Consider the following 12,617-nt stretch of genomic DNA (forward strand, 5'->3'; position numbering starts at 1 on the left):
CTCCGTGAGGAGGTCTTGAGGTTCTTCCCGTGAAGGGGTCTTGAATCCGCTTGAGGGATCTTCTCCGAGGAGGCGCGATCTCCGAGGAGTAGGTAACCAAGTGGATGAGCAAAGCTCTCACATAAATATGAGCTAATCCTCTGCTAACCCTAGCTAGGAGGAGGGCGAGGTCTATTTATAGTCGTAGTACAAAAGGGGGGCAAAGTGAAGGGGTACATGGGCCTCAGCCCGTAACTGGACACAGCCAGGGGTCAGATGTCCAGTGGGCGTCGGACGTCCGGAGGCTCGGGACGGTCCGGACGTCGGTAGATCTTCGGACTTCCGTAGATTACGCTCGGTCGCCGTGGCGTCGGACGTCCATAGGGGCACGGTCGTCCGGTCTTCCTCGGACTTTCGTTGGTTCCATTCGGTTGTAGGGTCGCCCGGAGATGGTCGGTCGTCCGGAGCCTGGGAGGTGTCGGACGTCCGGCCGCTGTAGCTTTCTTTGGCCTGATTTCCTTGGGCTTGACGCTTGGTGTCCTCGTCGTCTTGTCCGATGGATGTAGCTGCTCCATGGCTCTCCTCCAAGTACCTGATCACACATAGTGTTTCCGTTTGAGGTAGCAGCCATGTCTCATGCATAGAAAGTGGTAGTTCGGAAAGGAGCGAGTTCACCTTATCTTCGATAGCCTTTGCTCATGCTCTTGTCATTGGTTCAAGTGGTGTCGTGGGAGACGTAGGTGGGTCCATGGGGATAACCTTGGGATGCTCCGCATCAACATGATTTATTTATCTTTTCTTTCGTTGCAAAAGGAAAGCATGGGGTGGAAACTAATGTAGCCATTCGATGAAGAATTGATGGATCGGAAGCACGGATGGGAGCACCCGGAGGGAGCATGCAAGCCCCGTCCAATTCTTACGCCCTATGCACTACCATCACTAGTACCACGCGGTCCCTACAACAATCACGTGTCACAGTCACATGTATGACATCGGACAACATCACGAGGGTGCGCTCGTATCAATGAAACAGTGCGGCTGCACTATTAAGCATTTGGGTTGTTTTAGGGTCAGCCTTGGAGATCCCCAGGTTTCCGAATTTAGTACTCCCTCCATTTCGAATTACTTGTCTTAGATTTGTCTAGATACGAAGGTATCTAGCACTAAAATGAGTCTAGATACATCCGTATCTAGACAAATCCAAGACAAGTAATTCGGAACGGGGAGTAGTATATAAGGAATTAGGTCCGTAGCCGTTGACCTGTCATCACGCCCGCGAATCTGGTTCGCCTTTTGACCTGCCTCCCTAGCGTAATAAAAAAAAGAAAAAAAATGCACTCAGATGGTTTGACATAGTCACGCTATGGCAGAAAGGGTGCAGCCCATGCGAAGGCCTCCTTATATTGAGGGCTGGACATGCTCCTTCGGCTCCGGTCTTCCTCCAAACCAGTGAGATCCAGCTAGACATGCGCGCGCGCGCGCGCATCTTCGGAGCCTTCCCCACCACTTGGTTCTTCCAGTAGTGAAGGCACCCGGGACTGGCCCCGGTCATCATCTCAGGCGCTGCCGGGCCATTCCGGCGTGCGGGTGCCACACCAGGGGAGCGCCGGAAGAGAGAGACGCACCAAGGCGATCTCTTGTAGCCGGCCATGAACGGCGGCAGCGGCAAGGGGACCCGCCGATTGATGTTGGACGCCTAAGGTTAGGCCTTCTTCTCCCTTCTTATTTTCACGATCCCCTCCGTGGAATCTCCATGAGATTTCGCTCACGTTTCCGTCCCTGCTGTCTCTCTTGGCCTCGTGGTTTGGGTCTTGAAAAATCGCGTCGTTTGTTGTGTTTTTAACACAAGACATTACCACGATATAATCTGCATAGTACATGAAGCTCACGTGTGCGGAAATGAAGGCTCACGCTAAGATGATGCGTTCCCCGAAATGGAATATCGACGAGGACATGAGAGACAGCCAGACAGGACAGGAGCTGCTAGCACAAATCCAAATGGTCCACGTCGCATTCTTTTTCTCCGTGGGAAGCACCATCCATCCACCTCACGTGAGCGAAGCAAACTTGTGCTGACCGCGCCCTGGCGCAAGAGATCTTTTTTTTAGGCATGTATAATGATAGCATATGGATACATATGCCCCATGACAAAAAGTAATTTGAGCCGTCTACATTTATTTTTTCTCTCCAATGCAAGGTACCACTGGTGGACCTCGTTAAGAAATAGAAAATAAAGACTTAGTACACATGCATTTTTATTTTTCATTTCAATTTTTTCAGCTTTTGTCACCGGACCACACTTTTTCTCTTCAAACACCCGCCTTCTGAAAAAGATCCTGCTTCCCTATTCAAACCTACTTTACGTCATATTCGATCCTACATGGCATGCAAGACATTACCTTGAGGCTATATATTGCACTACATGCCCTTAGGTCTGGCCCAGGAGACCTGCAGCGACGTGGACGCCTCCCCCTGAGCGATCGGCGCGAACCGCAACGTTCTTCCGCGATGACGCAGGGGCTCACTCCATTCGTCTCCTCTTTCTGTTTTTCAGGAGGCAGCCCAGCCAGCCAAACGCGGGGGAAACAAACCTGCAGATAGATCGCGAAGAAGGCAGACGCAGAGGTGGAAGGGAGGTCGAGGGCGGCCAGGCGGGCGATGGCCACGGCTGCCGCCGACGCCGCCGCCGCCGTCCCTGACGCCCGGAGGTGGAGCAAGGCCGGCCCTTCGTCGCCGGTCACCACCGCCATCTTCCTCTTCTTCTTCGTCGTCGTGGTCGGCGTCCTCGTCTCCGCCCGCTGGATCACCACCACCGTGAGTCCCGCCTTGCTCGCAATTTCTTTCCGTCAGAATGTTTACGCCCCCGTGAGTCACGGCGATCCGTTGGGCTCTCCACGCTTACACGGATTTGTCTCGGTACATGCAGACTCATCTGGCAATCACCAATCTGGATCAGTGGCGCACACAGCCGGTAGGTAAGCTCACTCCCTTCTTAATTATTTTGTTTGATTATTGTTTGAACGGATTTGAACCGAATAATTTATTTTACTCTCCACTAGACTAGTAGAGTGACATGGGTACATGCATGTATGCTATGGTGTTCTTATCTCTATTCCTGATTTAATATATTTTGGACGTGCTAGTACGTTCTTGTTTCCAACACCATATCACTCTTCCTAGAATATAGTTGAACAAAGGATAATTTTCTGCATATACCGCTGCATGGAATTTTAACAGCATTTTTCACGTAGGATACAATGCTGTTGGCTTGTGTACAACACTGGAATTTCAGTTTTGCTGCGAAATATCAGCTTTTCAAACAGGAATACTCACAGCCGTCGATCCGATCTCCGCGCAGGCAATCCTGACGGCCACGCTTACCACCTCCATCCCCGCCATCCCGGCCGGCCCGCCGCCGCCGCCGGCCACCTATTCCCTCTCCTGCTCGGCGCCGCCGCTCACCCGCGACCCCGACATCCCCGGCAACATCTCCCAGACCCTCTCCCTCGCGCTCTCCGCCAACGCCACCTGCGCCTCCGTCCCCGACCCCCAGCCGATCCCCCCCGCCGCGGACGCCGACGCCGACGCCAACGCCACCTGCCCCACCTACTTCCGCTTCATCCACGAGGACCTCCACCCATGGCGCGCGGCGGGGGGCATCACGCGCGCGATGATCGACCGCGCGCGCGCCACTGCCAACTTCCGCCTCGTTGTGCTCCGCGGCCGCGCCTACATCGAGCGCATCGCGCCGGCCTTCCAGACGCGCGACCTCTTCACCATCTGGGGCATCCTCCAGCTACTCCGCCGCTACCCTGGCCGCGTCCCCGACCTCGACCTCATGTTCGACTGCGTGGACTGGCCGGTTGTCCACGCCGACGAGTACCAGGGGGACAACGCCACCGCCATGCCGCCGCTTTTCCGCTACTGCGGCGACAACGAGACGCTCGACGTAGTCTTCCCGGACTGGTCCTTCTGGGGCTGGTAAGTGACTGCTCCTCCCTTCTTTCGCTCTTATATTTCTTACGCATTTTGGCATTCCTATATTTCCTAACATCTGAGTTACTGCTCGCTAATAATGCAATGAGTCCGGAGTCTTGAATCATCACCTGCGATTCATGCACCATTACTGTTATGATAATCATGTTTTTACTAGGAATGAATAGTACAAAGACAATGTTCTTCATGTGACACATGGTTTGGAGCACATAAGTTTTGATTCTTTGACTCGATCAATAGTCATGGCCGATCAGCATACCTCTGCCGTACTGGTACTGACTATATTTTGTGCATGTATGAAACGTGGATGCATATCTTTACTTTAGTATCAACTGGATCCCCTGTTTTGTTGCTATGAGAGCAACTCAATGAACGCAAACTGGTAACAATGGATTAAAGAGCAGTACACTTTCCTGAAGTTCAGTATCTTGGGAAGTGGATAAATTTTAAGTTCATAGTAAATGGTGAACAAAATTAGCTCTGTTCTTTTATGCTTTGATTTTTAAACAAAGTATAAATGCTCAAATTAACTTTTGTGGTCACAGGGCCGAGATAAACATAAAGCCGTGGGATGCACTGCAGAAGGATTTGAATGAAGGCAATAAGAAGGTGAGATGGATAGATAGAGAACCTTATGCTTACTGGAAAGGGAATCCAGATGTCGCAGCTATAAGGCAAGAGCTGGTTAAGTGTAATGTGTCCAGTGAACAAGAATGGAATGCACGGATTTTCAAACAGGTACCTGTTTGTGTTTATGTTGCAGTACACTCCGTTATACTTGAAGGGAGTTTTCCATTTTATTCTCACAAGTAGAAAACCCTATTATATCTTGTCAAATCTTTTTTTTTTACAAATCTTCTAATCCTTCTGATCTAGAGCTGAATAGAGTGTTTACTTTTGCATTCTCATTTAGGATTGGATCAAAGAAAGCAAGGCAGGATACAAGAAATCAAATTTGGCCAGTCAATGCACTCATAGGTTCGTTTTCTGATTAAAAGTTAGGCAAGACTTGTTTGTTCTGTCGTCAGTATTGAAGTTGTTATGATGGGTGATAGGTACAAGATCTACATTGAAGGATCAGCATGGTCAGTCAGTGAGAAGTATATCCTAGCTTGTGATTCGATGACGCTGGTGATTAAACCAAAATACTACGATTTCTTCTCAAGGGTGCTGATGCCCACTCAGCATTATTGGCCAGTTCGAGATGACAATAAGTGTGGCTCCATAAAGTATGCTGTTGACTGGGGAAATTCTCACAAGAAAAAGGTATGTTATGCAGCACTATCTAGCAGCTACAAATGACCATACTGGTTTTTCTATGAGCTGAAACACATTGTTCTTTTGTAGAAAATATCATGCCACTCAATATTTTGTACGCTTATAACATGTTTCTCACACCTCCCCTTCAAAAACTGTTCACAGGCACAACAAATAGGAAAGAAGGCAAGCAAGTTCATTCAACAAGAACTTAGTATGGACTATATATACGATTACATGTTTCACCTCTTAACTGAGTATGCTAAGCTCCTAAGATTCAAGCCAACCAAGCCACCTGAAGCTGTTGAGGTCTGTCCCGAATCTTTGGCCTGCCAAGCCATAGGTCGGGAGAAGAAGTTTATGCAAGACTCCATGGTGAAGTCTGCGAACATTGCAGGCCCATGCAATCTGCCTCCTCCCTTCAGCCCTGATGAATACAAAAAACTACAACAGAGGAAAGAAAAGTCAATTAAACAGGTTGAAACGTTGGATCAAAATGCTCCAAAGCTCGAGGAGCGAAATGCTTCAAAACCTGAGGATAGCAATCCCGGGGAGCGAAATGCTTCAAAACCTGAGGATAGCAATCTCGGGGAGCGAAATGCTTCAAAACCTGAGGATAGCAATCTCGGGGAGCGAAATGCTTCAAAGCCCGAGGAACGAAATGCTTTAAAACCTGAGGATAGCAATCCCGAGGAGCGAAATGCTTCAAAACCTGAGGATAGCAATCCCGAGGAGCGAAATGCTTCAAAGCCCAAGGAGCGAAATGCTTCAAAACTTGAGGATAGCAATCGTTGAGAACTCCCTAGTTTTTTACTTCCCCGAGAACTCGCGTATAAAGTTTGCTCAATTTTTTAGTATTCATGGTTGTACTAATTTTGTATTGTAATATCAACATCTTCTTATTTGAATGTTCATACGTGTAACATCTAGAAAAGTTAAAGATTATATTAGATCTCCCTGATCCCCTTCCATTTACGTCTTGTTGAAGATTTTTTTTACATTAACCTCTGTTTCCATTTGTTATTTTAATTGAAGCAATATATTTTGTAAGGGTATTAGAAATCCTATTAAGATTATGTTCTTTTTTTTGCCATTCCTTTGATCGATTATGTTCATGGTGAATGCGTTTATTTTGGGTTAACCTACTGCGACAATGTTCTTTATATCTGCTGCAATTACGTTTCTTAAACTCCAAGACCAAAATGAATATGCTTGTTATCAGATATCCAACTTTAAATTTGCAGGGTATTATGACTGCTTGTTGTGGTCTCTCTTACCAAAAGAAGCTATTACCTCTGTTCCAAAACAATTGAAGTTCTAGGTTTGTCCTAAGTCAAACTTGTTAAAATTTTGACCTAGTCACATTTTTTTATATATTTGGTCAAACTTAAACTAGTTGCGGCAGCAGCAGCAACAGCAACAAAGCCTTAAGTCCCAAACAAGTTGGGTAGGCTAGAGCTGAAAACCATAAGATCTCGCAACTGATTCATGGTTCTGGCATATACTCCTTCCATCCCATAATATATGAGCACTTTTGACACCATTAACTAGTTTGACTTAGGACAAATGTAAAACTTTCAAGTACGGAGGGGTTATTTGCTTCCTCTAGTGCAGAAGTTTACGGATTGTGATGGGAGTTGTCCGTCGTTCTTATATTTTACCCCTGCCTTCTATTTTAAGATAAGGCACGCAATTTACATGCTCTCGAAAAAAAGTGTGGAAGTTTTAGTACGATACATTTACAGACAATTTTGCATGTGTTTGAACATTTAGAGCATTTTTTCATTCTCAAGGAGCTTTAGCATTAGTCCTCGCAAAAAAAAAGAGCTTAGCATTAGCATGGAAAGCTAGGCCCTGCTCATACTTCTGTTTTTTCGTTTACATTATACTCATACTTCTGTTTCCCCTGCCGACTTGTGCGTCTTTTTGTACTGTACTTAAGCGTAAGCAACAGTGCACTCTTTTTTCTTCTAGAAAACGTGCACTCATTTTATGGTTTAATAAAAGAGAAAAAAATGGAGCATTTATGTATCGAAGTCAGCATATATCAACAGGACAGCGACTGCGGATCGACACACATTAACCAAACCGATTGCCACACGATAGATGAAGTCTCAACAACGAAGCAGCAGAATTCAGGAACTCCTGATCAGGGTTTAAAATTTCAGTGAATTTTTTGAAATTTCGCATATTTCAGTGTTTGTAACCCCGAAATTTCAAGGTAGATTGAAACTGATTTCAAATAAATTTAAATTATGTTTGAATTCATTAAACTTAAGTGAAATTTGAAATCTCAAAAATCCGAAATAATTTCCTAAATAAGCGAAATTTCTGAAATTTCGCATATTTCAGTGGGATCCGAAAATATTTTGTTTCCGAAATAAAAAACCTTGCTCCTGATCATGTATATCAACCAGGACTCAACTATGATTCTACAGGGTCAACACTCCATAGAGATTATGGCTAGGTCCAGATGCTCTCTTTCAAGTTCTCAACCAGGACAAGCCTTGCATAAAAGGAACCTACTGGGTAAACCATATACCAGTCTCAGTTTCTACTATTCAAGTGAGAAATGCCTGAAAGACGTACTGCAGCATTTGTCATATGATGAAGTAACCAGATAACTTCTACATATATAGTAATGTATATATTACTGCAAAGCCATAGTATGAAAGCAACTATTCTGTTTACAGGTGCCAAAAGATGCAAATAATTAGCCATAATATTTACATAATCGAATAGGCTAAACCGTAGGGCCACTAACAATCTAACAAATACCGAGAGCTTAGGGCGATAGATGACTTATTGACTGACTATAGCAGCTAATATGAATTAAAAAAATTACAAGAGGCATCAGATACAAAGATAAGAGGCCATGGGTTGTACATATGGCTAACAAGACCGAGAGCACGTATCGTATTCAGGTCTTGACAGAGAACTGAAACGGCCTGCATGGTTACAGAATCTCATCTCTTCATGAAAAAGCCTAGGAGGACGCCCAGAATAGCGGCCACGAGTACGAAAAATAGCGAGAAACCGACATTCTGCCTGCTGATTTCCCGTCTTAGGAGACGCTGTAAAATTCAATAAATGAAACAATAAACTTTGTCAATATGGAACTAAACTGTACGCCGGAATTGAGATCTCACTGGACTGCAGAAAACGATGTAGCAGAGAAGTAATGAAAACGTAAATATCAGGAAATAGGTGCAGAGTTCTGCACTTGTTGAGATCATGAAATGCAATAGTACTTGAAGACACAAAGCGCAAAACCAAAACCATGTTTAGGCAATGTAAAAGCAACGAGTGAATATTTTTACTACAAAGCTAGGTAGAATTATCAGTATCAGGTATAACCCACTAACCAGTTCCTCTCGAAGCTTATTGTTCTCTTGAACGGCAAAATTCTTCTCCTCCTTCATCAACTTCAAAATTAAAGCCAAGGGCTGCACAGATATAAATAAACGAGATCAATGTGTTGTTCTTTGGCATCACCGGGCAACATCAGAGGGGTGTGTGTGTGTGTGTGAGGGGGGGGGGGGGGGGGGGGTAATATCATCTACATAAGGCCCAGATTGCTTCGCTGATGACACTTGCAGAAATGCTAAAGAGAACTTAATGCGCCGTACGTACAGAACAATGACACACTGAGTTCCAACATAGTAGCTACCACCTCCCAAATTCAAGCAATTGCACAGTACATAGAAAATTGCATTCCAACTAATAAGGAAAAAATATGACTAGATAGATAGAAAAGAAAGACCACAATAAATAGAAAGGTAACAGATGTCGACTCTCAAAACATGATCAAATAGCAACAATAAATTAAGCATATCAGGTGGGGTTGGAACTTGGAAGGAGTGAAAAGAACATGGTTGAATTCAGAGATGAAGAGTTTTCAACACATTTATTGAGTGATAACTGAACATGGACAACACCTGCATGATAGTGCAAAATGATATGGCATAAATAAGACATAAATAGGCTAAGACGATGTTGAATTAAAAAGTTTTGAGTTATGAGAAAATGCAGTTGAAGAATATAATTGCATCACAGATTTCTTCAAGAATGCTAAGATATATTGGACGACCAACACTGTATACACCATGGTTGATTTCTAAAAAATAACAATCTTAGTGTTCTTAAAAACACCAAAATCTATTAGTTGGGTGCTCTCTAGCAGTTGGCACTGACATGGCGAGTAGGAGTTAGTTCAGTCTTTCTAATCTTTCATGTGAGATTCAAAAGACCGAACTGTAGAGTAAGATTCAGACATAGCTTGTTGAATTTTTGTTGATAGGGAGCTTACGTCAGACGGTATTGTTTCTGGTTCTGCAAGTTCTCTTGTTGTCTGCAAAGAAAGAACAGCACTCAGCCATAGGATGACGGGATCAGTGACAAGGTCACAATTTAGTCGGTACAGGGCTAACAGAGAATGACCGTGGGTTATTATCTGCTACTGGAATACAGTTGTCAGTTTGACAGCAATAAGAAAACTTAGCTGATGTTGTTACAGCCGTAACGACCACCTAAGATCAAGATTTTACCTCTTGATAACTCCAACTGCCCAGACTTTCCTGATCAGAGCCCTCATTTACGGATGTCGGTTTCGACGGTGGAGCATAAACAACCTGCAGCTTCACCTCGTCCACCACATTGCCCGATTCTTTGGTGAACTACAAAAATACCTCACCAGGGTTATTCATGGTAAACTGACAATTCCCCGCCAAAAAAAAGGAAAACTGACAATCTATGGTACTATAAAACATAGAAGTCAGCCCAGTATAACATGGGGTACCATGTCTCCGTTGATATCCTTGGGTGCGATGTCCTGGCTGACCACGGCACTCTGCACAAGGAACTTGTCCCTGCATTGCATATCCGGCGGCGCCTCCCGCTGTGCTTGCATGGTTACTGAAAACAATAATTCAGAGAGCACAAGACAAGACCTTAGCATAGAAAGCTGATGCTTCAGGAAAACAACATGCATAGTGATGGACTGATGCCGTCCATCAACCTACCGAGAACGTCGAATGTGGATCGCGGTGCCACAATGCCGTTGTTTGGCCGGACACAGTACTTCTTTGGGCTCGTTGTCTTAACCTACAGACCTAAGGTTGCACTAATTTAGTAGGAGTAACTACCAAAGTACATTTTTGAACAGAACTGTAAGTTTTTTCTTAGATAAAAGATGGACTGTAAATTTGCTCATATTTTGAGCGAAACAAATAAGATAAACAGCAATAAGAATGATTCGATTACCTTGAAGGCGATGTATTGGTCTGTTCTGTTTGTCAGATGCAGTGAACACGAGATCTGCTTCTGTAACTCGACTGCATGGTCGAATGAACACGGGAAACAGAAACGGGGAGAGTTAGCAAAGCGAGCGAACAAATACGATCATAATAACACCCAAAAAAACAAGTGCTGAAAAGAGAGCCTCAAAGTCAAGAAAAACAAGAGAGGAGAAACATCAAAATCAGCCCCACGAAAAAGACCTTCCGAAGGATACTTTCATGTCATGAACATCGAACCAGAATTTTCTTTACGCAGAAACCCATCGAAACTGCCGAAATAACAAGCAAAACTGAAGCAATTCAAGAGAAACTGGCGAGAGAACGTACAGGCGAAGCGGAGCTCGTTGGGGTCGATTCCGAGCAGCTCCCTGGGCTCGGAGCTCATCTTCCGCAGAATTTCAGCCGGAAATCAATCGGCACGGGAATAGCTGGAGTGGGGTTTGGGAAGCTGGGATATTCTCGATCCCCCCTCTGCCACGCCCTGTCCACGCTATTCGGCGCCTCTATTCCTGGAGCAGCAGAGGAGGAAGCGGGGGAAGATGGGGAAACATGGAATTTCTGAGGGGAACAGGAGTCTGGCAGCCACCTGCTCGCGGTAGGCATCGTGCGTATTATACCCAAATCGAGAATTCGAGAGAAATGGACGTCGTTTTCTAGTACGCTTTCGGGTGAACGAAATTTTTCTCTTTCACTCACGTTTTCCTGCTCGCGGTGGGAAGGGAGGAAAGGGAAGCGTGGGCTTCTTTCAGGAGGTGGTTCCGTGGTTACATCATGGCATTTGCATTCCCATCGGTCCATTCCATCAGTCAATTGAAATGTCACCAGCATTCAAGTATATACCACTAGGTCTTTGCGAAAATTAACCTATATATGGATGCGTTTAAACCCTGCTAATAGGTAACTCTACTAAAATAGCACTGCTGCAGCTATTTGTCTGTAAGCTCGAAAGCGCTTTTTTCAAAACGGAGGCAAAAGATTTGCCTCATCGATTAATTAAGCAGAAGAAGAGAGTTGTCCGGTCTCATAGCTGAAGCTCGAGAGCGCTTCGTGTGTGTAAATTCACATGCAAACATCACACACAGTTATTAAGGGCGTGTTTGGTTGCCTGCATCCAGCCCAACTAGACCCATGCGGGAAGGAGAGGCCTGTTTGATTGCCTGGATTCACTGTTGGGCCTGCATCGCACGTTTCTCAAAGCAGCCTAGAGCCTGACTCGCTGGAAACGCTCGGATCGGCAGTTTCTCGCGAGTCAGGCTGAGTGTGGCGCGAGGTCGCACGAGGGGTAAGGGTGAGGGGGGGGGGAGATGAAAATCTGGCGCGCCGTCCGGGCGCCAAATCTAGCCTCACCTCTTTTCACTCGCTCACCCATAGCCACTACCCCCCTTTCTTCCCTACTGCCCCACCACCGGCGGCGACTGCGATTTCAGATCTACGCTAGAGGCGGCGGCGTGTGTGTGGCAGCTCTGGTGTGTTTGCTGTTGTTGACTTTGATCTGAAGTTCACATATGTGCTGATTGGCTGGGAGGGGTCAGCGCATGATGCTAACATTCTTAGTGGCAGCATGAGTTGACCTGATGGGATCAACATCCCCGATGGCAAGTTCTACCTTGGAGATGCTGGCTATGAATGTCGGTCGGATATTCTTTCACCCTTCAGGAAAATCAGGTACCATCTCAACGAGTTCTCTAGTAGGAACTATCCTAGGACTGCACATGAGCTGTTTAATCTCAGACACTTCAGCCTTAGAGTAACTGTTGAGAGGGCATTTGGAGCTCTGAAGAATAGGTTTAAGATCCTGGATCAGAAGCCATCCCACCCATACTCCATTTAGGTTAAGCTTGTTCTTACTTGTTGCATTCTGCATAACTGGATCCTCTAGTTGGGCTTTGATGAACACGTGCCTGAGGAGGAAGAGGTCGAGCCTGACGATGTTGTTTGCTCCGGCCATGGTGTGGAAGCATTTGACAATGACACTTGGAAGAACAAAAGATTGGAGTGGGCAGAGGCAATGTGGCTTAACAGAGGTCGGTGCGGGATTTGAAGAAGAAGAAGAAGAAGAAGAAGAAGAAGAAGCAGAAGCAGAAGAAG

General features: G+C 45.6%; 2 protein-coding genes across 3 annotated transcripts; one reads left to right on the forward strand and one right to left on the reverse strand.

Annotated features, from left to right (window-relative positions):
• Positions 1-1,391: 1,391 nt before the first annotated feature.
• LOC123127845 (O-glucosyltransferase rumi homolog) lies at positions 1,392-6,236 on the forward strand. 2 transcript variants are annotated; one of them, XM_044547702.1, is made up of 8 exons: positions 1,392-1,680; positions 2,534-2,793; positions 2,906-2,950; positions 3,338-3,960; positions 4,521-4,713; positions 4,889-4,953; positions 5,031-5,241; positions 5,398-6,236. In XM_044547702.1, the coding sequence occupies exons 2-8, from the start codon at positions 2,638-2,640 to the stop codon at positions 6,025-6,027; spliced, it is 1,923 nt and encodes a 640-aa protein (XP_044403637.1). In that variant the 5' UTR covers positions 1,392-1,680; positions 2,534-2,637; the 3' UTR covers positions 6,028-6,236. The 2 variants fall into 2 exon arrangements, with proteins under 2 accessions (XP_044403637.1, XP_044403638.1); XM_044547703.1 differs by lacking the exon at positions 1,392-1,680 and having other exon boundaries at positions 2,412-2,793; positions 2,906-2,954.
• Positions 6,237-7,866: 1,630 nt separating this feature from the next.
• LOC123127846 (vesicle-associated protein 1-2) lies at positions 7,867-11,174 on the reverse strand. The gene is made up of 8 exons (XM_044547704.1): positions 10,857-11,174; positions 10,495-10,565; positions 10,254-10,335; positions 10,031-10,146; positions 9,780-9,908; positions 9,542-9,583; positions 8,598-8,678; positions 7,867-8,306 (listed from the first exon to the last, which is right to left on the reverse strand). Exons 1-8 carry the CDS (start codon positions 10,912-10,914, stop codon positions 8,199-8,201), a joined length of 687 nt encoding a protein of 228 aa, XP_044403639.1. The 5' UTR covers positions 10,915-11,174; the 3' UTR covers positions 7,867-8,198.
• Positions 11,175-12,617: the final 1,443 nt, after the last annotated feature.

This window comes from Triticum aestivum, chromosome 6A (assembly GCF_018294505.1).
Source record: "Triticum aestivum cultivar Chinese Spring chromosome 6A, IWGSC CS RefSeq v2.1, whole genome shotgun sequence".
NCBI classification, from domain to species: domain Eukaryota; kingdom Viridiplantae; phylum Streptophyta; class Magnoliopsida; order Poales; family Poaceae; genus Triticum; species Triticum aestivum.